General features: G+C 52.5%; 7 protein-coding genes across 7 annotated transcripts; 3 read left to right on the forward strand and 4 right to left on the reverse strand.

Annotated features, from left to right (window-relative positions):
* Positions 1–279: 279 nt before the first annotated feature.
* Positions 280–2,578, reverse strand: LRP88_08817 (WD40-repeat-containing domain protein; the record flags this gene model as incomplete). Its single annotated transcript, XM_083245315.1, has 6 exons — positions 280–452; positions 517–723; positions 784–862; positions 914–2,010; positions 2,066–2,299; positions 2,356–2,578. 6 exons carry the CDS (start codon positions 2,576–2,578, stop codon positions 280–282), a joined length of 2,013 nt encoding a protein of 670 aa, XP_083099809.1.
* A 4,528-nt stretch (positions 2,579–7,106) lies between these two features.
* LRP88_08818 (P-loop containing nucleoside triphosphate hydrolase protein) lies at positions 7,107–11,971 on the forward strand (the record flags this gene model as incomplete). Its single annotated transcript, XM_083245316.1, has 5 exons — positions 7,107–7,418; positions 7,476–8,129; positions 8,183–10,058; positions 10,115–11,352; positions 11,411–11,971. 5 exons carry the CDS (start codon positions 7,107–7,109, stop codon positions 11,969–11,971), a joined length of 4,641 nt encoding a protein of 1,546 aa, XP_083099810.1.
* Positions 11,972–12,318: 347 nt separating this feature from the next.
* LRP88_08819 (uncharacterized protein) lies at positions 12,319–14,818 on the reverse strand (the record flags this gene model as incomplete). Its single annotated transcript, XM_083245317.1, has 2 exons — positions 12,319–14,573; positions 14,629–14,818. 2 exons carry the CDS (start codon positions 14,816–14,818, stop codon positions 12,319–12,321), a joined length of 2,445 nt encoding a protein of 814 aa, XP_083099811.1.
* A 1,316-nt stretch (positions 14,819–16,134) lies between these two features.
* Positions 16,135–17,832, reverse strand: LRP88_08820 (IQ calmodulin-binding motif-containing protein; the record flags this gene model as incomplete). The annotated part of the gene is made up of 1 exon (XM_083245318.1): positions 16,135–17,832. The coding sequence occupies one exon, from the start codon at positions 17,830–17,832 to the stop codon at positions 16,135–16,137; it is 1,698 nt and encodes a 565-aa protein (XP_083099812.1).
* Positions 17,833–18,380: 548 nt separating this feature from the next.
* Positions 18,381–19,991, reverse strand: LRP88_08821 (uncharacterized protein; the record flags this gene model as incomplete). Its single annotated transcript, XM_083245319.1, has 2 exons — positions 18,381–19,878; positions 19,936–19,991. The coding sequence occupies 2 exons, from the start codon at positions 19,989–19,991 to the stop codon at positions 18,381–18,383; spliced, it is 1,554 nt and encodes a 517-aa protein (XP_083099813.1).
* Positions 19,992–20,404: 413 nt separating this feature from the next.
* Positions 20,405–21,473, forward strand: LRP88_08822 (uncharacterized protein; the record flags this gene model as incomplete). Its single annotated transcript, XM_083245320.1, has 3 exons — positions 20,405–20,789; positions 20,860–20,984; positions 21,033–21,473. The coding sequence occupies 3 exons, from the start codon at positions 20,405–20,407 to the stop codon at positions 21,471–21,473; spliced, it is 951 nt and encodes a 316-aa protein (XP_083099814.1).
* Positions 21,474–23,883: 2,410 nt separating this feature from the next.
* LRP88_08823 (uncharacterized protein) lies at positions 23,884–26,313 on the forward strand (the record flags this gene model as incomplete). The annotated part of the gene is made up of 1 exon (XM_083245321.1): positions 23,884–26,313. One exon carries the CDS (start codon positions 23,884–23,886, stop codon positions 26,311–26,313), a length of 2,430 nt encoding a protein of 809 aa, XP_083099815.1.
* Positions 26,314–26,854: the final 541 nt, after the last annotated feature.

Consider the following 26,854-nt stretch of genomic DNA (forward strand, 5'->3'; position numbering starts at 1 on the left):
TTTCATAGCCTCCTGGTACATGGCTGTATCCCTCGTCTACCCTTATGCCGGACCACTCATCAATCCCATCTCGCAGGTTTAGCAACTTGCTACCCGGCCATCGCCATCCCTGTCATCCATCCGATACAAATCAGTCCGTCCTGTCCAGACTCATAAAACGCCTTTCCATGCTTGCTAACCACGCACCATCGCGTCCTTGTAAGCACCAGCCATTCCGAACCCGAAACCCTGTAAAATCAAACACACATTTTAGAGAAATAGGAGCATCCTAGAAGGCCTCTAAGCCTTGGGATCAACCAGAGTTGGTGCAATTCGCCTCTTCTTGGGCTCTTTGCTCTCCTCTCTTTCGCCCTCGCTCGTATCTCGCTTGGTACCTGCAACACTGCCTGTGGTGCTCCGTGGTGTCTCCGGAGGTGTTGTCATAGGCACCCCCGTCACCTTACCCGAGTTTGCTGCTGCAATTCCTGGGACGCTTCCAGCAATGAGGGTAGGATTGCTGATCACGCCCGTGGGCACAGTGCTTGACTGGGTCGTAATGGTTGCAATCGACGACGTCGAATTGGACCTCGCTGGAGAAGATGGGTGTTGAGAAGCGAGCGAAGCAGACGGAGGCGGTGATGGAGCCGTGAAAGAGCTTGCCGAATTGCGATGATGGTGATGTGAGCCGTTTGGAAACGGCGACGGGGGCGCAAAACTGGTCGTCGGTGTTGGTATAGGGGTATTCTGATTTGATGACGACACAGTTGTCTGGGACTTGGCTCGAGGAATCTCGCCCTTAAAGACCTCGCCTAATTCGCCGGTTGCGAAGGATAGAGAAGAACAGAAGCCATCGGATGATGATATCATCAACGTCAGACCATCGCTTGACCTAGTTGACTTGTTAGCAGGTGCTGGGGTCCCTAGGGAGTTGTACATACCAAGCAAGATCGGTAAAGGTAGCGCAGTGGAGATTGCTCACGACGCAGATAGGAGACTTTTGTTGAGTATCATAGAGAAGTACCGAGTCCTGAGTAGCTACCGCATATACCATGCGATATGGCAGCGAGAAGGCAGGCCTAGGGCCAGGGGTAGATGAGTTCACTTCCAGGTTTGAGCTCTTTGACTCGCTTGTTGCGGTTGCAGGTGGAGGGGGCGGGTCCATTACGGAGGGAGCTGGGGAGGGCTTCGAGAGAGGTTCAGGAAGAGACGGAATGGGCTCCTCAGCGGATGATGTATCAATGGTGATATTTCTCGTAGTGGGCGGAGACTGGCGTAGAGTGTAGAATATAGGAGAACACTTCACTACCACAGACGGCTTCTTGTGGCCTGGCAAGTGGGCGATGGGAGGCTTGTTGATACCCCCTCGGGTATATATATAGACCGTGTTGATCACCTCGTACGTCGGCTTTGCATCCTTTTCGGCCTGGTGCTGATTCTGGTACTGCCCAGATGGAGTCAGGAGCAGGCTCCCATCAGGCGTAAACGTGAGTCGTCGGAAGAACGAAGTCAGGGTCTCGTTGGCGTAGAGGTTGGCATTCTTCATTCCCAAACCAGCGCTGATGGTTGACGACGGCTTGGGAGAAGGATCCATCGGCATGACGGCTGGTAGCGGCATCGAGGGGGCCGGAGATACGGATCGGCGAGAGGAAAAGGAAGACCGACGGCTGTGGCTCACGACGCTCGGAGGGTTCATGGGAAGGGCAAACGAGGTTGGTGTGCCTGGCGCAGAAGGAACTGGCGACCCAACGGAGGGGGCAGAGTCGAGGACGGCGAGCGAGGAGCGGTGGCCGAAGTCAGGAGGAGCAGGGCTGCTGGAAGAGATGCGTCGAGGGGGTAGGTCGGCCTTGATGTGGCTTGCGAGCCTGGGAGTCTTGTCATCTTGGCTTAGGGTGTATTGGCCGTCCTTTGTTTTCAAAGAGTAAATATGAACGGATCGATCGGATGACTGCGTAGCGATATACTCGTTCAGAGGATCCCAGGTAACGCCCTGGACGTAGTGACTGTGCTCGGCGATTTGGCGAACCAGCGTTCCTGTTCTCGAGTTAGAGGTCGTTGGGCGGCGCATCGCGAACTTGGACTTGCTGACCTGTCTGGGCATTATAGATTCGCGCTATGTTATCCATACTACCAATGATGAAGTGGACGCCGTCGGGAGACCAGGCCAAGTCATAAATCTCGGCACCGCTAGAACGACACATATGCTTGGCTCTCCACGACTCCTTGTCATCTGAAGCTTCGGATCCGAAATTGTTTTGAGGCGTTTCGGTCGGAACCCAGAGTATCACGTTGCCATCGTCGCCGGCAGAGGCGAGTAGTTCGCCTGGAATTAGACCTATCAGTACATGACGAAACATCAAGAGAGCGGGGGAAGCCAACCTTTGGGGGCCCAGCGGACAACATTGACAGCCTGGTTATGTTTGGAGAGGGTCGAGAGATACTCGACTTTTCGTTCCTCGCCGTCCACCTGAACTTTCCATATTCTCACATGATTATCACCACCAGCGGTAGCGAGACGTCCTTTTCCATTTGGTTCAAAGTGAGCCGAGTAGACCGGGGCGTTCTGGTCGTGCCAATTGATGATGAGGGGCGTGGCTTTCATCGCGACGACAAAGCAGATATGCTAGGGCGGTCGAAGCTGGAGCTGCATAGGGAGGCGCCTGGCGAGGTTGTGGGAGAAGAGGGCACTCTATTGCTCCCACGCTCTGGGAACGAGATAGATGATCGGCCGGGGACGACGACAATCTCGGGTTGATATGTAAAGAAGAAAGAATGCGAGGGTGGACTCGAAAATCGAGGCGTCGAGGCTATCGGCAGGGACGAATTCGGCAGCCCGTAGTGCAAAGTAAAGTAGTGAGCGATGACTGGTGAGTTTGAAATGGTGGAGAGCTCCAGGCTGGAGCTGGTGTGGACCTCGGAGGACTTTGATTAGACGCCAAGCTGTAGGGGGATTCAATGGCGTGAAGAGCGGGTAGCAGTAGATCAATCACGGGGAGAAACGTTGGTGATGCACTCGTTTGATGAAGGAGGAGGAGAAGGAGACGCGGGATGGGAGTGAATGGTGGAAAAGAGGAGAAGAAAGCGCAGCAGTAGCCAAGCCCGAACGAAGGTGAGGTTTATTTCGGCGTTGGATGGATGGATGCGAGGGACAAAAACCTCCAGGACAGGGCCACGAGGCACGAGGCACAGGCAGGTCTTGCTTCCTTCCTTCCTTTCCCAAATGCAAGGCAACTTCCAGTAACAGGCGCAGGTTAGGTTGTGCCGGTGCGGCGGACGCGCGGGCGATCACACACTGTAAACCCAGACCCAAACAACACCCACTTCACCCAAGGATGGATCCATTGGGTGGATGGGGATGGGCGGGCTTGGATTGGACGTCACGGGGCAACTGGGCAACGCAGGCCCTGGGGCTGCAACACCTCACCTCGCTCGGGTGCCCTTTGACGGCCCCCAAGCACCCGCAAGACAAGCCCAAGACCCAGACGCCGCCGGGACCTACGCTACGCCAGCAAATGCGCCGCAGCCACCGGCAGCCCTGAAAACGAGTGTAGCGAGTGCCCTGCCCAGCTGCAGCCTGACTTTTTAGCGGGCACTGGAGAGGGGAACCCGCCCATCTCAGCAGGTGTCAGAGCGCCTGCGTGGTCTACCAGGGACGCTGCTGGGGTTCTACGGCTCGTCGCTGGGTGAGGGACGGGTGCGGCTGCGGCAACATCACATACATCAGGGACCAAGGAATGGAGGCTGATGCTCATCAGCCCAGAACCGAGCCTCTAATGAGTCTGTACGCGCCCAGGACGGCATCCCACAGAGAGACATGATCCGACAAGCTAAAAGCAAAAAACATACCTTCCTCTTATGCCGCTTGACATTCTGTCTCGTACCGTATGGACAAGATATCCGAGCTCGCGGAAACTAGCCGGCGGCGGGGATTCAAAGGGAGAAATGACAAGAGGCTTAGATTCCGGTTGGCCAAGACTGGTGGATGGATGGAAGCATCCATGATGGCTCTGTTTTGATGGATCGGACCGGCATACCCATGCTTTAAATCCTCTTTTCTTCTTCTCAATGATCGCAACAGTCCAATGTTGAAAAGTATACCTGACACCGAAGACCAAAGACGCCGCATGGATGACCCCGTTCTACTGTGCAGGTCGTGAGGTGAGGTGAGTCGCTCAATGCATGTCAGCCAGAGTCAGCATACAATTGTCAGTGTTAGACTCGGGGAAATGGAGCACCAATCATGATACTGGTCTTGCCAATCCTTGGAGCCAAGGACCTGGAACCGCGAAATGTCGCTGGCCTGAATCTAAATCACAAGTGGTCAGCACGCGACTCGCACAACAGCAAGGGGAGCGCCCGCATTATTCCAGTATGATGCATCATGGATATGGCCATGGTGGCGGATGCTCACACTGTACGTCGTGCGCCAACAAGCCCCGTCACCAAAGTCAGGACTGTTTTCTCCGATGCAGCTTCGGTCCTGGACGTCGTCTTGTCACCGAGATATAAAGACCACCATCCTGTCCTGTCCGCAACGCCGTCTTTTGCTAGAGGCGAAGCAAAGTTCCTGAGCTCAGGCCAACTCATCCCACACTGGGCCGGTTGTCCCTGGCGCGGAAATTAGAAGAGCGGGAGATCCGAAAATCGAAGGTCGAAGCTTCGAAAGGAGTTACCCGTACGGCAGTTCCTGATGCTAAGGCCAGCGCCCGGCCCGGAAGCGAAGCCCGGAGGTGGTGATGCAACCAGCCGACAATGCCGGCAGGACTGTTCGTTTGCAACTGATGGGCTGCCGCCCCGTCCAGTGCCCACGCGTCTGGCTGCAGGGGCTTGTGTGGTTCTTTGGTGGCAAGGGGAGCTTTAGAGCATTCATGGTTCTCCCACGGGGATGGGTACGCTCCTTGTTGCCTGTGTGGGAAACTCGGAGGTGCGTCCAGGTTCTCCATAGTGTCGAGACTATTGCTTCACGTAGCAGGCCTCAACTAGAACCTCGACGATCTTAATCCCCTAGTACAAAGCCATCAAGGAAATTTGTCCAAGGTTACATTCGGTAGTTTGTCGTCTGGCCCTCAGGATCTGTGTAGCATCAGCTTCATCTCATCCCTGAACCATCGCAAACCTTTTAGCTGCCTGGAGACACAACTTGTCTCTCAATCTCAGATGCCTGTTGGATGAGGCGGGTGTTAGTTGACTCATTAACCTCGCTTACCATATTACCATGGATTTATCCGTCTTAGACGCAACGGGCGCCATGTGAACTCATGCCGGAGATAGATAATATGAGTCTTTCGACCACTCCCCGCAATGATCTCGAATTTCATATGAATCATATCAACAAGTTGTGATTTGTCGAAGCATGTCCATTGTTCGGAGCATAGCTTTGGCGGCATACTGACTACCTTCCTTGTATGGATAGGAGGGAGAGGGGGGCTCTGGTTTGGACACTTCCAACAAGGGGTCATACTCAAGATAGAGCAGGGGAGCTCGTATCCTCAAGCGAAACAGTATGTTTACGGACCTCTTGGGTATGACTCCTTCCAAAGTACTTCCTTCCACCGCCTTTATGTTGTCACAACCCTCTCTGGTTGAGGGATAATACTCTGTTCACGCCTTTCAGTGGCGGGATTTCGTGCTTCGCCAATGGCCGACTTTTTTAGCCTGCTGTCGATATAGCTTGACTCACAGCTCGATCTGGGGATGCATCTATAGCTCGATAAATCTGCATGATCCGACCTCGTGAGTCACGCCGTCGAGGGGACTTGTTGTTGGAAGTTGACAGAGATGGAGTGGTGACAGAGATGCTTGCTGGGGGTGGTGACACAAGAGGCGTTTGAGACGGGCTGTTAACTTGTCGATCAAGTTGATACGAAAAAGTGCTTGCCTGCCTTCTTTGTACTAACAGCAATATACTGAGACATAGAGCTTATCAGGTTTGACACAACAAGCCATCAATATTTGCCTGCCCGTGTGGAAGGGTCAAGATAGGCGCTGGGCAGCCATTTTTTGAGTGCTAACCTAGCTAGCATTGGCCGTGCCGTAGCCGATGAGTTCCTCCGCTGGTGGTTGTTTGGTCCTTCCCAAACCATCTCGCCGGCAGGCTGGTGTAGTGCACGGGCCAAGTCTCCTGCAGGAAGGTACCATGACTACGAGATGCAGGTTCCAGGCTGAGTCCGTCGGATTCATTGTCGTTATCGATCCCCTTTCTTCGTTGCCTCGTTGCATCCCCGTCGTGGAGTGGAAAATAACCAGATGAAGCTTGGTTACAGGCAACAAGCTACGGCGACTGGCAATTGCTTGCCTAAAAGGTGCATCGGCGACGCCACGATGAATAGGCACCGTCCCTCGACACGGCACGTTCATCTTCCTCAAGTTGTCGTTCAAAGTTGGAGACTGATCGCCAATGGGCGCCACTAGCCCCGCCATCATCCGTGTTGCCCGTGTCATCACGATTGGCGGGCTTGATGGACCCTGCATTGTCACTTCTTGGTGGCTGGCGGTGACTGATACCTGCTCGCTTTCACGCAGGCTCGCACCAAAGACCGAGCACGAAGAACCCGGCGACAGAGCGGTATGGATGCTATCAATGCATGGGGTCCCTGCAATTACTTTGCCGTTGCTGCCATGTTCTGCAGTTCGCATCGCAGCACTACACCCTCTGAGTACGGTTGATGCCTTGCCGTGACAGTCATGGGCTCTCATTATCGGAGGAACTTGCAAGCAAAAGGACATGAAGGGTCTGTGGGCTAGAATCTTACTGGGCGATCACCTTCAATGGACGGCCAGACACAACATCCGCCCCCATTCCGGATCACAACGCGAGGCGTTCAGGATGAAGCCTGGCCCTGGGTCCCCATCCTCATATTGCCCCCGATGACTACCAAGGACTGCAACTAAGCACTAAACCCCGGTCTCAACCGAATCTATCGCGGCACGCGGCAACCGGGCCCTTTTGTCTCGGTGCCTTGGTTCAACCCACCACAGAGCAAAAGGATCCATCTTTCTCGGATTGCAGCTTACATATCATCTTTAGAGGCAGGTGCCTGGACTGCTAGGACAAAAGCAGCCGCTTGACCCTGATCCGTCGCCTTGTCCTTTTCCCTCTTCACTTATTCAATGGTGGTGCTTGGCCAAGCATGGTTAATTCCGATAACCTCTCGCTCCCGTTGACGGGCACGGGCCTGGCTCTGGTAGCAGTGGCCACCACGCCGGCCCTTGTTGCCGTCATCACCCAGTTGCGGCGACGCACCCCCAAAGATCATTTTTATGAAGACGAAGACGGTAAAAGCACACCAGAGAGCATCGCTGCTTTTTCCAATCGGCTACCAAAGGCCTCTATCTTGGCATCTTCGACAATCGGTTTCGGCACTTGGATTGCGATTTCTGTTTTTTCATCTCTTGAATTGTCCTCTAAGTTGCTGGAGAACTGGCTAATTGCTGGCGCATGGGTGAGTGGACTCAATTCCTGATGATTCTAATGATTGCTTTTGTAACACTTTCAACAGGGCCTTGCACTGCTTCACGCAATCTCTCTGAGTGCTCATCACTCGTCTGTAAAAGTTCACAACCTCGGACTGTGGTTGTTGGCGTCTGGTCTTGTTGTTGCCACTCTTACTGTACCCCAATTGATCACAGAGGCCCAACATGTTTCCAGCGACAACGTCCCAGTTGTCATCCTCCGTGCCGTAAACGTGGTTGCTGTCATCTCTCTATGCCTCTCCAGCGTTCTACTTCCTCGGCGACCTGAGGTTTACTTCAAAGACCGCAAGGTGGATGGAGAATGGACCGTGTCTGCCCTGAGCAGATATACCTGGACCTGGGTCGAGCCACTTCTTCAATATGCTTCCAAGAGGAATGATCTGGATGCTGATGATGTCCCTCATCCGGACCGGAAGCTGCGCTCTGGACTTCTGAAGCATGACTGGGATTCAATGAGATTCGATGGTAGTCTTCTACGAGCATTGCTCTGGGCATACAAAGGCAGCTTCGTTTTGCAATGGAGTGTTACCATCTTCCGAAACTTCCTGGGCCTCCTGCCTTTCTGGACTATGCTGCGTCTCATCAACATCCTGGAGCAGCGTGATTCGAGAGGGTCTGGGCCCTCCCTCGAGCTCTGGATCCTTGTCTTTGCGATGGCCGCCTTTAACCTATTGGATGCTGTAAGACTTCTGCCCATGTTTTCTATCTGATCTAAACGCTGATGTATTTCCAGTGGGTCGAAGGATGGGTATTCTGGTACTCTTTTGCCGATGTCTCTTTGCCTATCCGAGCCCAACTTTCTACGCTCGTTTTCGAGAAATCTTTGCGGCGTAAGAACGTCAAGGCTGCTGAGAAGCAGAAAGAAGCCACCGAATCACAAGAAGCAGGCGGAGACAACAAGGATGATGACGAGTCTGACAGCTCAAGTGTGCTGAAGTCTCGGCAAGCCATTGTCAACCTCGTCGGCGTCGATGCTGCACGAATTGCCAATTTCGCGGCATACCAGTTCCTTATTATCAACAGCGTCGCCAAGCTTGTTACTTTCAGCTTCTTCCTCGTTCGTTTGATCGGCTGGATCCCTTTCGCGGCAGGCATGTTGGCTTGGGCTGCTACCCTACCCGCCAACACATATTTTTCAAAAGCCCTGCTGGGTAAATCAGAGAAGCTCATGAAGCTCCGCGATGAAAAGTTAGCAGTTGTCAACGAGGCCTTGCTTGGCATGAGACAGATCAAGTTCTCTGCACTTGAAGCACGGTGGGAGCAGCGCATCTTGGCCATGAGAGAGAGAGAGCTCAAGACTCTATGGCAGCTCTTCATCGTTGATACTGGCCTCTTTGGTTGCTGGGTAGTTAGCCCGATTCTCCTCGCAGCTACTTCTCTGGCCATTTACGCTATTGTCAACGGGCAGCTTCTACCCTCGGTCGCCTTCGTCAGCATCGGAATTTTCAAGGCCCTTGAAGTGACACTTGGAGTTCTCCCTGAGCTCATCACAATGTCAGTTGACACACTCGTCTCGATCAAACGAATCGATACATATCTCCAAGGCCCCGAAATGGAGAAGACGCTATCTGAAGGTTCCGAGGTTGGATTTGAAGGTGCCTCGATTGCCTGGCCCGTCGATGAAGATACACCCGATGAAGATAGATTCATCCTGAGGGACCTCAACTTCAACTTTCCTGCTGGCGAACTGTCTGTAATTTCGGGAAAGACCGGAACTGGAAAGAGTCTGGTGCTCTCTGCTATTCTTGGAGAGACAGACTTGTTGGATGGATCAATTCGCGTCCCGACAACAGCTGAACCCGCGAAACGCCACGACGACGAAGCTCATCCAGGCAACTGGATCATCCCTGGCTCAATTGCATACGTTGGGCAGACTCCGTGGTTGGAAAGTGCCTCATTCCGAGACAACATCTTGTTTGGTCTCCCCCTTATCGAAGAACGTTACCAAAAGGTGATTGAGGTTTGCGCATTGAAGAAGGACCTCGAGATCCTGACGGATGGCGACAAAACAGAGCTCGGCGCCAACGGAATCAACCTCAGCGGTGGACAGAAATGGCGTGTCACATTGGCTCGGGCTATCTACTCTCGTGCCGAGATTCTTGTCATGGATGATGTCTTTAGTGCTGTCGATGCACATGTTGGCCGCCACATCTTTGAGAAATGCGTTACTGGTGATATCTGCAAGGGTAGAACGCGTATTCTCGTCACTCACCATGTGGCTCTGGTCCAGACCAAGGCCAAATTCATCATTGAGCTGGGCGAAGGCACTGCTCTTCATGCAGGGCTCGTGTCTGACCTCATTCGCGACGGAACACTGGAGGAGATCAAGAGCCACGAGCAGACTAGTCAGCAAATACTGGAAGACGAAGCGACGGATTCATCAACTGCCGTCAACTCGGAAGAGGCTTCCGTCACAGATGAAACCGCTGAGACGAATGGATTGCAAAAGGTACAGTCCAAGGATGCCAAGCAATTCATCCAGGAAGAGTTGCGCGAGAAGGGTGTTGTTAAGAAGCACGTCTATATGACCTACCTTCGGGACAGCGGTGGTCTGCTCCTCTGGGGCATCTGTGCGGTTATCTTCCTTGGTTATGAGATTGGAATTCTTGGTGAGTCTTCTAACACTTGTTGCTATCTTGAACTACCTAGCTAACACTCTCGCTAGGCCGGGCATGGTGGCTACGAATCTGGACAGGACATGCCGATGACGGTGTACTATCTGTCAGTGTTCATCAGCAGCATGGACACGCGTCGGTTCTCTCTCTTCAGCAGTTCCCATTGAACTCTGCGTCTGGCCTCCGAGTTGCCGAGTCTCAGAATGACCTGAACTTCTACCTCTATGTTTATATCGGCATCTCCAGCGTTACGGCCGTCATTGGTACGCTCCGATTCTTCTGGGCTTACTTTCTCGCCATCAAGGCCAGTAGGTCCCTCTTTGAGAAGATGTTGTTCGCCGTTCTGCACACTCCACTTCGATGGCTTGATACTGTTCCAGTTGGTCGAGTTCTCAACAGGTTCACATCCGATTTCAACATCATCGACAACCGAATCACCATCGACTGGACCATGTTCATTTCCAACTTGCTGTCGCTCGCTGGTGTCTGTGTCGCTGCCTTCTTCGCGTCGAGCTATGTCATTCCTCTGGCCGTGGTTCTGCTGGGACTGGGCATAATGATTGGTAACAAGTACCTCTATGGCGCGAGACCACTGAAGCGACTCGAAAGTAACTGCAAGTCACCGGTATTTGAGCTATTCAACGCGGCGCTGGCTGGCGTTTCTACGATCCGTGGCTTCCAGAAGACCCAAGTTTACGTTGATCGGATGTATGACAGGCTGGACAGTTGGAACATCATCACTTCCTACATGTGGCTCGTCAACCGTTGGATGGGCATCCGTATGGCTTTTGTGGGAACATTGTTCTCAACTGTTGTTGGCATCATCGTCATCATGAGCCCTAGCATGGACGCTGCTCTCGCTGGGTTTACTCTGTCCTTTGCGCTTGACTTTGCTGAGAGCATCCTATGGACCATTCGCCACTATGCTGGCATGGAGCTCAACATGAACTCGACCGAGCGAGTGGTCGAGTACACAGAACTTGAGACGGAGTCCTTGGAAGGCGAGAAACCCCCTGCGGCTTGGCCTACTTCGGGCACTATGGAAGTTGACAACCTCGAGGTTGCATATGCCCCTGATTTGCCACCCGTGTTGAAGGGAATCTCGTTCAATGTCAAGAACAACGAGAGAATTGGTGTGGTTGGCCGGACGGGCGCAGGAAAGTCGTCTCTAACCCTTGCCCTCTTCCGGTTCTTGGAAGCTCGTTCTGGTAGTGTTTTCATCGACGGTTTGGACATTTCCAAGATTGATCTCCATAGCTTGAGATCTCGCCTGGCCATTATTCCTCAAGTAAGTACCTGTCTGCGAGCTGATCGATAACCAACCACACATACTGACAACCCCCAAGGATCCCGTGCTGTTCTCTGGCACCATTAGGTCAAACCTCGATCCCTTCGACGACAACACTGACGAGGAGCTCCGTGACTCACTCGCTCGTGTTCACCTCGTTGATTCTCAGCCTGCGACACCGTCCAACGAGCCCGCTTCGGCAGGAACCTCGACTCTGGCTCCCAAAAACGTCAACGTGTTCCGGGACCTGTCAAGTCCAATCTCGGAGTCTGGCGGCAACCTCTCACAAGGTCAGCGTCAACTTCTATGCCTTGCGCGCGCCATCGTAGCAAGGCCCAAGATCATGGTGCTGGACGAGGCCACATCGGCCGTCGACATGGCTACCGATGCTCTCATCCAGCGCAGTATCCGTGAGGAGTTTACCGACAGCACTCTGCTCGTGATTGCGCATCGTCTGAGCACCATTGCCGACTTTGACAGGATTCTTGTCCTCTCTGAAGGCCGGGTCGCCGAGTTTGGCACGCCAAAGGAGCTCTGGGAGAAGGAGGGTGGTGTGTTCCGTGATATGTGTGAGAGCAGTGGTGAGAAGGAGAAGCTAAGACAGACGATTTTTGCATAAGATGAAGACAAAGATAAAAAGAGGAAGCTAGAGATGGAAAAAGTTTTGAGAGTTTTGATTTGATTTGATTTTCTTTTGAATGGAATAAGAATAAGTTATATGGCTTTTGTTTATTAGAATGTTCATGATGAGGATGGAAGCATTCTTAACAAGGAATACGTTGAAGCATTGCATAAAAGTCAAGTCTGATCAAGAAGCGAATAGTTGAAATTCATATTCAAGGTGTCATTAAGCAATCATATCTCATGGCCAACCATATAACCCAATATCTCAATTTCAGTTGTCCCAAGCCATATTTCCAGAACCTCCAATCCCAATCCCAACTCCCAAGTAAGAACTACGAGACCTTAATCGCTCTCGTCATCCGAATCATCGGCGCCGTTCAGGGTGTCCTCAAAGCCCTCGACAGCGCTGGCGTTCTTGATGTAGTCACGGAAACCACGGCTCATCTTGACAACAGCACGCATATGCTTCTCGCTGATAGTGATGCGCTCCGAGTTCTCATCCTGAGCGTCGCTCTCGGCCAGCGCGAGGGCAGTCTGCATGGCATTGCGGATCTCACGGCCGTTCCACTTAAGGGTGCGCACCTCGCGGCTGGTCCAGACAAACTCGCGAGCAGCATTTGACACGTGGATGAGGCCGTTGGAGTCTCGGCTGAGACGGTCAAAGTTCTGGGTCCAGATGCGCTCTCGGTCCTCGTTGTTAAGGCTCCTGTAGTGCAGGGCAACGTGGATACGGCTGAGGAATGCATTGTCGAATGACTGGACGCGGTTGGTGGTGAGGAAGAGAACACCGCGGTAGTACTCGAGAGCGCGCAAAAAGACAGAGACGAGGCCGTTGCGAGCAATGTCCTTGGATCGACGACGCTCGAGATAGACATCAGCCTCGTCGAGGAGAACGAGGGCGCCGTAGCGCTGACCGAGCTCAAGGAAGTAGCTCAGGTTGGACTCGATATTATACGAGTCAACACTGAGGTCACCGCTGGTGAGGGCGATCAAGGGTCGGTTGGTCAGCTCAGCGATACACTCTGCGGTGCATGTCTTGCCAACACCAGGGGCACCGTGGAGGAGGAAGATTCGGCCTTCACCCTTGTTCTTGACAAAGTCGTTACCCCAGGGCGAGATCTTGCCAGCGCCGAGGTCAGTCGCAAACTTGCCGATCAGAGCCTTGACAGTCAGCTTGACCTCATCATCGAGGACGAGGTACTTGAAGGCGTCCTTGTCAGTGTGAAGCTGCTTCAAGTTGGCAACGTTGAGATGGCCCCAGCGACGATCACCGAGGATGAAGCCTGGGATGGTGTTGCTGCAGACCAGATAGAAGAGATCGCTATCGGGGGGCGAGTCGTGAGTTGGGTCGAGGTCCTCAAAGCCAAGGTACGGGCTGTCGTTGCTCTGGCTCGAACGGTCAGACGAACAAGCCTGGCACCCGCATCGAGGCTCGTTCCTGGGCAGATGATCCTTGGGAGGAGGGGCAGTCTGATCAAAGCGAGGAGGAGGGTGGTAGCGGGCCATTCCACGCATGGAATCAGGACCGAGGAAGTAGAAGCTGTCAAAACCGGCAGCATCGCAAATGACACGACCTCGCATGAAGCCTGTCGGTCCTCGAGACTGTCTGTTGGTAGCCCCTGAGTTGACGAGCTGACCCTCATAGTCCATGTACGTGGGACGCTTCAGGAGCTCCCAGTACAGCTTACCGAGGGCAATGTTCTTCTCCCTCATGGTGAGTCCACCTTGAGCCTCGAGATCCTCGGGCCAGAACTTGGCAGGGATAATGGGAAGGCTGCTGATAGCTTGCTCTCCGAGCCAGGGGGAGAGGTTGAAGCTGTACATGTAGCGGTTGACCTTGGTGCCGTTGGTCTCGAGCATCCAGCAGCAGATCTTGCAGGCATCAGGAGCGTATGTGTTCTGGTTGATGCTGACGCTGCTGATGACGTACGGGGTCCAGATGCCGTAACGCTTTGTGTAGATGACCTCGCCGGGCTTGAGGAGAAGCCAGAAGTTCTCAAAGGTAGCTCTTGGGATATCGAGGTTGTGGCGTTCCTCCTCCAGACGGATCTGCTCGCCGAGGTTGTCATCAAGGAACTTGAGGAGGACGTCAATGTGGCTGGCGGTGGTGGCGGCATACTCCGAGTCGTGAGTCGAAGGCTGATTGTCTCGATAGCTGGCAAGCTCTTGGCGGTGGTGGTAGAGAACGCGGTAAGGAGAGCTGATGGTGACAAACTTGCCGTCGAGGTTGATGTAGGGGTAGTAAGCCACAACGGCCTTGAGGGCATTGATCAGATGCTGAGAGTGAATGCACATGAAGGGCCGGGCAATGTCTGGAGACGAGGCCTCGAGATCTTGTTCCTCCTCCGAGTAGTAGTCATCATAGCGATAGTTGACCTGATCGAACGTCTCGGTGATGGGTCGGTCTTCTTGACCTGGGCCAGCACGAGGGGGGCCACGACGAGAGCGCCTGGAGGTTGCCTTCTCGGTGAAGACCTTTGTGATGATCTCAAGAACAGGCCTCTCCTTTGTAGCACCCTCTTCCTCTTCTTCAACATCACTGTCGGCATCGTCTTCGAACTCGGGAACATCCTTGAAGGCCTGAGTGCTCTGACGAGCTGTAAGCTTGTTAGCATGGTATATTCTGAGCAGAGAGGAACAGTGATGACTTACTATCAACAACCTTGTCGTTCCAGCCAATGTACTTAATGACATGGAGGACATCTGGAACCTTTCCGTCGATCTTGAGGACTCCCTTGGAAGCAGGCTTCTTGGCCCTGCCGACCTTGCGAGAGATGTCCTCGAAGCTGACGATGGAACTAGCGTCGTCTCGCCCAACCATATCGGGGTGAGGGGCCTCCATGATGGTCATCTGAGGTATGAATCTTGGGTATCAGAGAAACGACTTGGGATAAGATGGTGAGGAGAGGAGATGGAATGAACAGACGGAGAGGACGAGATGCTTTGCTTTATATGCCTGCGACACCACATGTTACTTGCTTATCCTCAACCAGGCAAGTAGCTATCAGGAGGCTGAAGGCAGCAGCGGCACGCCAAGCCTCCAATGCCTCTGGGGAACCAAGCCATGGCTCCAGGGATCCAACGTCACAGTCCAGTTTGTGTCGCGCCATGAGTGGTGCAGATTAGGCATCACAGGGCTCCTGCGGCAGTCGAGAATGCACGTCTCACCTCCCAGGCGGGTCGAAGAAATCACTGCCGCTCTCCCCATGCAATTTTGGTGCTGGTACTGGCGGTTTTTTTTTTCGACCCGCCTGCCTCCCCTGGACCTTAGCGTGAAGCCATATCCACCACCGCCAATGAGGTTCCACTTTTACCAATGAGATGCCGCGATCTTTCAGCCCTGCTCCACTTGCCCCTCACTGGGAGCCTGGGGTGTAAGCCATGCTCGTTTCTGAACCATCACCTGGTCCATGTAAGAAGCATATTGGTAGCACGAAGCTGACACCAACAAGACGACAATGGGAACGATGAGAGAGATTCTATCCATATCCAAATTGGCGTCGTGGGTCTTTTCAGTGGGCTATCCTTTCCCTGAGGAAAATCAAAGAGTCGACTGCAAGGAATCCTTGTGACTAGGCGCAATTGTTGCCGGGGTTAATGAATAGCAACTGGGAACATTCGATCACAACAACTTGAGCCAGCCACCTTATGCTGCGAATGCATTCTTCTTTCTTAAATTAAGAACTATGAAATGCATTATTGGAAGAACCGGCCTCGCTAGGAGTAGAATTGAAGCAATTATGCATCCATTGCTAAGCAAATCTTAATGAAAGACTGATCCAAGTCCAGTGTTCCTACGGGGTAGGCATTTGTCCTCTTGAAGGTTGCAACACGGATATTGTTAAAGAGAATATTAACTGAAACTGGGTCTCAAATATTGAATGTTCACTTCTTTTCTTTGCAGTATTTATTTCTACTGACTCGACTTTGTGTGATGTTGTAGGAGATTTAAGGGTGTGGAAGTAATTCGCCATGGGATAAACTGGTGAGTTGGATATGAATTTCGAGACACAACGGGAAAATAGGTACAAAGCTTGCAGTTTATTATACCTATGCTTTGGAGGCCCTAAATCATAACCGGAATGCTCCAACTGCCAGGGGTATTATAAAAGAAACAAGACAGCCACAGCCCACCAAAGCTCCCTTCTCGTCATCACATCACGCCGGTACCCTCTCGGCCTCCTCCTTTTGCTCCCTCTTCGCAGCTTGCTTCTCCTCCTTTGTCGGCTTGATACCAAGCTTCTTGAGCACCTTCTTCACCGGCCTGCCCTCCTGCTTCTCCGCCTCCTCCCTCTCTAGCACCTCACGCTCCCGGGCTGCGCTCTCACTCTTGTCCCTGGCCTCGTCCTCCCGTCGCGCCGCCTCCTCAGGGTCCAAGATTTTGTCCCGCCGGTGCCCCACCCGCTGCGCGAGGTCCTTTCCCTTGCGTCGCGTTTTGATGTACGCCTCCAGTCCGATGAGCACCACGTACGACTTGGAGATGGAGACGTGCGTCATGTCTACACCCGACTGCCGTAGGCTGTGCACAAAGGCGCGAAAGTTGGATGCTGGCGGGCGGTAGTGCCCGCTTAGGGGAGATAAGGACGACAGGCGACCGTTCTTGATCTTGATGAGGCCGGCGGCCGAGATGCGGCTGCCTTGGAGGAAGGACGAGTGCTGAAAGGCGCCCGAGTTCTTGATACCCACATAGAGCCGGAAGGATGTGTCTGCGACAAAGATCCAAGTGTTCTTCTTGACCGACTTGCGGAGGAGCTTGTTGAAGATGGTCGAGGCCGATATGTGCGTCACCTTCTGAAGTCCCTGGCTCTGGTCGAAACCAGGCGTCGCGTACTTGGCGGCCCGGTCCGCCTCTCGCCGTGACTCAAGTGAAGAACAAGAGCTGCTGCTGTCGTCGTCCAGCGAATTCTCGTCCTCAGGCTGGGCTGCTGGGTTGAAGGGCGGCGTGGGATCGTCCGAGGGCACCACGCCGTGGATGCTGTCCTTGTATTGCTCAGACGTATCTATGCGCTGGCCGTTCTTTGCCCAGCATAGCCTGCCTTGGTCGTCTACCTCGACGAGATAGTATTGGCGCTCCTCCTTGGAGAGGTAGCGGACTTGCTCTCGTTCGAGTCGGTCTCGTGGACAGCCTTCCAGCTCGACCTCGCGGCCCTCGCCATAGTCGAGCCAGTAGAAGAAGTTTTCCTTTGTGTTGGATCGCTTCCATTCTTCGTGGTACATGCAGAGGCTACTTCCATAGCGATGCTTGAGATCGACCATCTCGAGAAAGTATCGCAGGCCCATCATGCGCGCCTCGTTCTTGCGCGCTTCGTTATCCTTTTCGCGTTGCGCTCGGGCGGCTGCTCGTTCTTCGGGGGATGCATCCTCGTCCGACGATGACTGCGTTGACGAGGAATCTGACAGCAAATTGTCGAAGCCAGCCCGTCGCGCGACCGTGCTCGCCTTCTTCCACTTTTGTCTCGCCGATGCTGATCGCCGTTTCTCCAAGCCATCAGGTCCCAAACCGTCGGGATCTGCGCCGTCTGTCTCTGTCCTCGCCCGTGGCTGCGTCGCCTGTCGAAACTGTGCCTCGCGTATCGCAGTGACCCAACGTGTGCTGGCGTCTAGACCAAATCCCTCCATCTCCCTCCTTGTGCGATATCCTCGAAACGTCTTTTGGATCATGCGCGCGGCCTGAGCCCTCTCGTCCTGGCTGCCGTTGGTTGACATGGTTGCTATGCGCGACTCGAGCGACTGGCGCTTGCGTTGGTGATGTTTGCGCTTGGTGTCCTCCTCGCGCTCCTTTTGAACGGATGCGATGCGCTCAAAAGATTCCGGCGAAGGAGGCCGTAGAGGGTCCATGTAGTCTGTCTTGATCATTGGCCGCGATGACGTAGGTAGGTCGAGCAGGTAGTTTGGGGATGGATGGCGGGGTAGTAGAGGAGGCAAACCAAGGAATTGATCTATGCCTTGAAACTGATGTTGAAGCGAGCCTTAACAACCAGGCAATGTCTTGGCGTAGGAATAATAAGTGGACTGTTTTATGAATTACTGTGAGTGATACGAATATTCATCTATTACGTGTTGGCTGGTTTGGACGAGTTTAACGAGTTGTCATGATGATCATACACAATCCTGTCGATAGACATGAGATCCATCTCAAGGTCCTCGAAACCCTGTTGCCAAAGGGCTATTTACCTCAGAGCTACCCCTTTAGTGCAAGAGAGAGGTGTCCACGTTTTTACATTTTTAAGGGGAAAAATAGTAGAGAATTCATCTCACCTCGCATCATTCTTCTTATAATAAAGCGCAGAGACTCATGAGGGCTTGCTTAGGATTCTCATGCAAATCGCGTTGTCTAACATGTACGCCAAATCTAAGCTCATGTGCAATGTGTACCCCCCCGACGAACCACATTTTCTTTCTACCTAGATAGAAATCTCGTTTAGTCGCATCAGAACCTTTCCAATAAACTTGACTCCTATCAAGATCCCATCGTCATCCCGCATATCGCTCTCCTCCCCAAAGTCCTCATTGTCATCGTCCAAACAGCACAGACATGTGACGACAACTGCCGTGTACCTATCGCCCATTTTAATCGGCAGCCTAGACTGTGCAAGCTTCACAAGATGGTCCTTGATCAGCGAAGAGGGCTTGCCAGTCTCTTGTATCTTGCTAAAATCCTCCACGGTCAAGCTTAGAGCCTCACCTGGAGTCGTCTCGCCGTCGTGCTGTACAAAACTCGCCCAGAGGCCAATCTCCAGCAAACAGACCCCAAGGCTATACACATCATGCTGCATGATATATTTGTCGTGGGCACGAAGGCCTTGACGTCCAGGGTGTCGATAGAGATTCCCTTCCCAGGTGATGTCGCCCTTGAAGAGAGTCTGGAAGTTGACGCTGCGGAAGGAGTCAAAACCGAGTAGATAGGCAGATCTTAGAGATGTGTTGGATTCGTTCCTGGGAAATAGCAGAATGCTTTCGGGTCGGATGTTCTTGTGAACAAAGTGATAGGCGTGGACGTAACTGACTGCCCTTGCGAGATGCCTCGATAGATCGAGTGCTTCGGTGAGGCTAAAGGTCTGTGGTTGCATGAGGCGTTCTCTCAAGGTAACCGGCGTAGCGTCTTTTTGGGGCATCTGGAAGACCAAATCCAGTGAATTGATCTTTCGCTGGCCCGGACCTCTCCTCTTGACGAGTCCATAGCAAGCTAGAAGGCCACAGTCATCCGAGTTGATCTGGTGCAGCTTCTTGGCCAAGTCTTCGGAGTCTGCTCTGACGCTGGCGATATCCATGTTGGAGTGACATGGGATCGAGTTGACGAGATATCGCTTTTGAGAGCCGATTCGCGCGATGATTTGGGTCGATGAAAAGGATACAGACTCTGCTTGGCCCCAGTTCAGTTTTTCTTGAGGCAATGTGATATGGACCTGATCGAGTTCTCCGTTTACGATTCTGCGGAAAGCGTGTGCCTCTCCTAGAGCCTCTCGAGAGGCTTGGGCAGCGATGGATTCCCCAACCGGCCCAGTACGTGATGAAGCTTCTAGTTCGGTTTGCAGCTTTGCATCTATGATGATGTTATGAGTGCGAAAGACGAGCAGCCAAGTTGGATCAAAGATCCTCTGCCAACGCTCAAGCTGTTTGACAACCTCCTTGATACTGCTCTTGACAATGGCCAGCTTCACCTTCCTGATGCCCTTTTCAGAGATGACCGACTCAAGCTTGCCGACGGCGATGTGTAGCCTGTCCTTGAGCATCTCATAGAGCTCAAACTGGATCCTGCGCTGGTCATCGCTGAGTTTGCTTTCGACCTGTTTCAGAAACTCGACTTGCGTATCTGCACGGCTGAGAATGGCCTCGACCAGCAGGATACTCTCCTTTACATAGTCATCGGCGCTGTTGTAATCCTTGTACAACTTGATCAATCTCTTGCCGTACCTGGTGGCTGTTAACGCTGGATTGCCGGTTCTGGGGACTACTTACTTAAGAACCAAGTCTGCCGCAGCAAATGAAGCCAATGCCAGCTCCACGCCACTCATTGTGACGATACAACGTCGGGGTGATGATACACCGAGATACCAGATCTTAAAAAGAGATGGAAGAGCTAAAACCCAAGAGTTAAGACATGGAGGGCAAACAAGGCTCGGGACTCGGAATCGGCAGGGGTATATGCATAAGCCTCAGCCTCAGCTTCACTGCACCCACTGAACTGTCTCGCCGCCCTCCTCTTCTCCCTCTTCCTACCAAGGGAGGCTGGTTCGGTCTTCTGGTCAAAGACCCGACAACTGAATCCTGAGTAACCTGTACGCGAGCGCAAACTTCGTCGAAAGCCACCAACAATCGAGGCATCTATATCAGATCCAAGGGCCGAGACCCAACCCCCACAGGGCGGAATGCCTCGTCGAGGAACCCCGCCTGGCGACCTTGAAATCAGCCTGAGCCCGGAGCAAGGATGCCCGAAAACGAGATAACGCTGGTTGATCTTGTGCGCGACTCGAAAATTGAAACACGGCCTCTAGACTCCCATGTCGTCGAACATGTATTATACGAGACGGGCCGGTCCGCGCGACGCCGACGAGTTTCAAAGACAGAGCGATGGATTAAAGGCAGACAGCTAGGCCAGGGCACCTTTGGGACGGTGCACCTCCAGACATGCAAAGATGGCGGCGGAAACAGATTCAGGGCCGTCAAGGAGGTCAAGAAGTTTGTCGTTGTAGGACAGGAGCTGGACTATACCCGGGAGCTCGAGGCCATCATGAAGTTCTCGAATGACAAGGTTGACGCCTTTCTCCTAGGCAGCGATCCATTGCTAATCTCAATAGTACAACCATTGCTTCGTGAGTTCCCAAGGTTGGTACGAGCTTGAAGACGCCATATGTATCACCATGGAATACTTCGAGCTTGGAGACCTCCAGCAGTACATCGACACACCTTTGCAAGAATCCGAAGGGAAAGAAATCACAGATCAGATCCTCGAAGGGTTGGCGTTTATGCACGAGAATGGGTTTATTCACCGTGACCTCAAGCCTGCCGTAGGATTCTCCAGCCTCGCATCTTGGTGACACAGCTGACCAAGACAGAACATTATGGTTGTCGACAAGAGCCCGGAGTGGTTCGTCAAGATTGCGGACTTTGGCATCAGCAAACGAAGGCATCACGATACTTCGCTTCTCACAATGCAACGCGGGACACTTGGTTTCGCAGCGCCCGAGGTTATTGGATCGACCTCAGACCAGTCCTACACATACTCAGCCGACATGTGGTCGTTGGGCGCCATGGTGTATCGCATTCTCACAAGCAAGATGGCATTCGATTCCATAGGAGACCTGTTCAAGTATGTTCGCGAGGACCTCGAGTTTCCGGTCGGTCCGTTGGAATTGTGCAACATCTCTCAAAGGGGCCGAGACTTTGTTCTCATGCCCATGGAATCGTGTCCCGGGTCTCGAGGCTCCGCAGCATCAGCTAGGAACCATCCTTGGTTGATTGAACCTCTTACTTCTACTAAGGGAGAAGACTTGTAAGCACTGACTCAAAATTGTGATGGATGAATGCTAATGACGGGTAGCCATCGGCCTGAGGCTGACAACACGGAGATGGTTAGGAATACAGACCTATCCGTGCCCTCAAAGGCTTGGAGTAGCGATGAAGAACCCAGTCTCCTTCCATCTCGCAAAGTCAAGACAGCACTTCAAACTTTGTCCTCGACTCGGTATCATGCATTGCAGCCTACCTCGATAGACCTAACCGTGAGTACTTCGCAGGAGAAAGGACGCTCCTCAAACGCCCTTCCCCCTGAGCCCGACTCTACAGCAAAGCCCGAGACCATGAATGGTTCAGACGCCCACTTTGAGGGGCCAGTAAATAACGCACCAGCACGCTCCGCCTTGAAGTCTTATCCCTCTTTTGAGAGACCAGCCTGGCAGTCGAGCCATTACACGGACGAAGATGAATACCCGGACTCGTATGAATGCACGGATGAGGAGAACTCAGTTTCTAGCATCTATCCCAGCTCCTCCGCATCCAGATCGGCAAATCATCAGTCAAAGTCAAAGTCAAGGCGTGCTGTGACTAGGTTGTAAGTACGCCCTAGTGATCTTAGCCACCCACGTACTGACGTCCAAGTAGGAATATCTGCAGGTTGTGCAAACTGGAGCCACACCCCGACTTGATCGAGTCTACCCCTCGCGAATCTCTCTCCTGTGGTCACTTTGTGTGTGATTCATGCCTTCTTCAACACATTTGCGCGGTATTCATTTGCCCAGACCTGAAAGCGATTTTTTGCTGCGAGAGCCTTATTATTGATGAGAATCTGCTAAGACGCCTCATCACTGATTGGGATGTTCGTTCTCGCTGGCAAGGTTACTGGAATCTTGCCAGATCTCCAGGCTGGAGGTGCCCAGAAGGACATTTGAATTCTCAAAAACCAGTTATAAAACATGAGTCTGGGCTCATCTTCTGGCGAGAGTTGATGAGCTGCGGCCACTGCTCTCCTCTGACACCATACGCCCCCTACTGCATGTTTTGCTCACGGAACGTGAGGGGCAGAGCATGCAACGAGTGTGCCCATGATTTGTTAATCTGGCCATTCATACTACGCCTGAAAGCCAACGGTACCTTCTCTATCCCCTGGATACGCAAAGCCATCGATCACGCTTGGAATGCCCCAACGAGGGGGAGCAATCCACAGATAGTGGGAAGGGCGACGAGCACTGCCAACCAGAGGCCAAGAAGACCAAAACCGAACAGGGGGTTCAACAAGAATCTTCCGTCATGGGAGTTCCTAGACTTGGGGCCAGTCGGCTCTGCACCTTCACTGGGCTATGTTAGAGCGGGAGCTGCCCTTCCTTATTCGCAAGTGCAGGAGGTCCGGAACAATCAGGCCCAGGATATACAGTACTTGCCAATGCCTGAGCACTCTGAAGGTAGCATCGAGGCCCCTGGGGCATATCAAAGGGCTCTAGGAGACGGTCCTCTGGGTAAGGCTGCCCTCGGTCCTTGCCACTTCTGTGGCAGTCTGGACCTTGATTTTTCACGTATAACCGTCGAAAGGTGAGTCTATTCACCACCGAGCTCTACCTTTACTGACTAAGACAAGTCGGATCTGCCTCGCCGGGACCTGTCGCACATGTGGCCAATCCAGGCATCGCTGGGTTGATCGTCCCTCCCATGTTACAGTGTCAATGCCAGGCCCTTCGTCGGGGGGCAGGATCACGCCGGCAAGGCCAGGGGGCCCATCCGGGGGCAAGGCATTTTATGCATATCCGGGACCCAGGCACCGTGGCCCCTATTATGACTGAAAGGTCGACCTGTCATTGATCCATTGGACAATTGCAACCTTTTCGTCTGGCATGTCCAGCATTTGAAGATGTTAGGTAGAGAAGACCATGCCCCTGTTCACAAAGGCAAGCTGCCAGGAGAGTACATGCAAGAGAATACTGTGTCTCTAGATTCTTATAAGGTGAAACAACAATACCAAGGTACCTGAAGCCCTCTGCACACTATCTATCTCAGAGATTTGAATTGGCTTACGCTGCCGGCGAGTAAAGACACATATTTGTAGTGTATACCCTAGCATATGGACGAAATAAATATTTAGAAAGAAATACATGAGAATTAATTTTCACCTCCTTTCGGCCTATTGATTACCTACCCACCTCATTATACTACAACATAAGAACAAAGGCGCGTCAAAGAGACAAGTTAACCGGGCATCAGATACCCGCTTCTTTGATCTGGCACGGCCATAACAGTTGGTATACGGTTTAATGTCAGTCAGGTAGTGTTAGGTTCTTTGTTCTGTATTTCGCTCAAGTGTGCCCATGCTCATCACATCAACTTCTCCCACGCCCTTTGTCTGCTTCATTTTTACTTAATCAACTCCAGACCTGATGGAACGAGAGAGAGTGACAAAGGTGAATAACAAATGCCAAGATGCCTCCCAAAAGAAAGCCCGCCGACTGGAAAAAGCCTCCTGCTAAGGTTGGTAAAAACCCCCTAACCTCAACACCCGGCTCTTCGACCCGTCAAAGTGACTGCTCAGGGCTTTCGGAAACCAGCAACGATTCCGACGACGACGGCGTGGGAGAATCTCAAAAGAAAAGGGAGGAAGAACTCCAGAGAGAAGGAGAAAAGTTTGTCAATACATGGGCTGTGCCCAGCACCAACTCTCAGCAGAAGAAGGGCGGCCAAAGTGGTACCATATCACGCCTGTTTGGGGAGCGAGACTTTTCCTATCTCACCCTCAAGCCAGGTCACAAGAACCGCCCCATATGGATAGACCCCGAAAGGGGCGTCATCATAATGGAAAAGTTCAGTCCCATGGCAGGCCCAGCAACTGACTTCCTCATCACCATCGCCGAGCCCAGATCTAGACCGGCGTTTCTTCACGAATACATCATGACACCTCATAGTCTGTATGCGGCTGTGTCTGTTGGTCTGAGTCCTGAAGACATCATCAGAACTCTCGATCGCTTCCTCAAGACCCAGTTGCCCCCCAGCATCAAACAGTTCGTTCTGTCATGCACCACGAGCTACGGCAAGGTCAAGTTGGTGTTGAAGAATAACCGGTATTTTGTCGAGAGTATGGATCGCGAAATTCTTCAGATGCTGCTCAAAGACAAGGTCATCAAGAAGTTTCGACTACGTGGCTCAGGGAAGATTAACACAGCAGCTGCACCTATAATGGGCGGAATCGTTATCCCTGGCACCAAGGACGCAGCTGGCGTCCAGGAGGCCAACCTCTCCCACAAGACAGCGAAGCAACCTACAGAGTCGAATTTGGGTGCAGATGTTTACGCTGCGCTGAACGAGGACGAAGGTGATGAGAAAGAAACTACCTACAACTTCGAGATCCCGGATGCAGCTGTCGAGGTGGTCCAAAAGCGCTGTCTGGACCTATCTTATCCCATCCTTGAAGAGTACGACTTTCGCTTCGACCGCGTCAACCCAAACATCAAGATCGATCTGCGACCTAATGCGCAGGTCAGGCCGTATCAGGAAAAGAGCCTCAGCAAGATGTTTGGCAACGGCCGGGCCAAGAGCGGAATCATCGTCCTGCCATGCGGTGCAGGGAAAACGTTGGTTGGTATCACAGCTGCGTGTACCATCAAGAAGAGTGTGATTGTGCTCTGTACGAGCTCAGTATCTGCGTTCCAGTGGCGCAACGAGTTTCTAAAGTGGTCAAACATCAACCCAGCTAGCATCACCACCTTTACCGCAGAGAGCAAGACAATCTTTAGGGGCAAAGCTGGTATTATCGCTACGACATATTCTATGGTCACCAACACCCGTGAGCGTTCTAAGGAGTCGAAAGAGGTCATAAACTTCTTGGCAGGCCGGGAATGGGGTCTCATGCTCCTTGACGAGGTCCACGTTGTGCCCGCCAACATCTTCAGACAGGTCATCCCGAGCATCAAATCGCACTCCAAGCTTGGCCTGACGGCGACGTTGCTTCGTGAAGACGATAAAATATCGCACCTCAACTTCCTTATCGGCCCCAAATTGTATGAAGCAAACTGGATGGAGCTATCTCAGCAAGGTCACATCGCCAAAGTCCAGTGCGCTGAGGTTTGGTGTCCGATGCTAGTCGAGTTCTACAAGACATACCTCAAGGTGTCTATCCGGATGAAGCGAACCTTGGGGGCCGTGAATCCATTCAAGTCCCAGGCCTGTCAGTATCTCATTAATTATCACGAGTCACGTGGCGACAAGATTATCGTCTTCTCCGATGACCTCTACTCGCTCAAGCTCTATGCTATTAAACTCGGCAAGGCCTTCATCTATGGCGAGACGTCGCAAGAGGAGCGGATGACAATCCTAGAGAATTTCCAACGAAATCCTCTTATCAACACGTTGTTTCTCTCCAAAATTGGAGACACGTCTCTGGATCTCCCGGAAGCGACCTGCCTGATACAAATCTCATCCCACTTTGGATCTCGGCGTCAGGAGGCTCAAAGGCTCGGCCGCATCTTGCGGTCAAAGCGCCGTAACGACGAGGGCTTCAATGCCTTCTTTTACACACTCGTCTCCAAGGATACACAAGAGATATTCTACTCATCGAAGCGGCAGGCCTTTCTCGTGGATCAGGGCTACGCCTTCAAGGTGATTACGAAACTAGCCGGTATGCGCAGTATTCCGAATCTCGCCTTTTCGAAGGCCTCAGAGCGACAAGAGCTACTGAAGCGCACACTCATAGACAACGAAAAGGCCATCAGCGAGGAGGGTGAGACGGACTATCTTTTCGGGAAGGGGAAGGGCAAATCTAGTCAGAAAAAGGCTGCCAAGGTGAAGTCAAAACGGAACCCATTCTTTCGAAAGCTTGACCGAGAGAGGGAACGCCGCCGGAAGAAGGCTGGCCAGTAACCTTGGCTTGTCGATGAGTGGTGAGGAAGTATTTGAGTACGAGATAGGCGTTCGAGATTAAAGCACTGAGGAGAAATCTCCTTCCCATAGATGTATTTGTTTTTCAGTGAGTTGAGATAATAATGTATCTTGCCTTATTTTATCTCATGTTGAGCAGACTGGTACCATGCTGGTCGGCTTTATTCAAGCGGATGATTCAACGCATTGCGCAAGTGGTATCACATAAGAGAAGATATTGCAAGATAGTTTGTATATCAGATAGCAGCTTGGCCCTGGCTGTATCTTGCTCGCGACAAACGGAGGCATGGGCTTTCTCATCCTCTTCGCGGTCACAGGCTTGATCTTCAAGTTGACTCGATACTCGAGAAGAACTCGAATCATCAACAGACAACTTGCTCACGGGGAAGAAAAGTAGACGTTCAGAATGCGCACCGTGAAGTCTGTTCAGCGGATGGCAAACCCAGATCCTTAGACAAGGAGAATCGATCTTGGCCTAGTCTCAGGGGGTAGCTTGGGGTAGCCTTAGGATGATGGAAGTACG

Source organism: Fusarium phalaenopsidis (genome assembly GCF_050370095.1).
Source record: "Fusarium phalaenopsidis strain FUZ10S chromosome Unknown contig_32302, whole genome shotgun sequence".
Taxonomy (NCBI): domain Eukaryota; kingdom Fungi; phylum Ascomycota; class Sordariomycetes; order Hypocreales; family Nectriaceae; genus Fusarium; species Fusarium phalaenopsidis.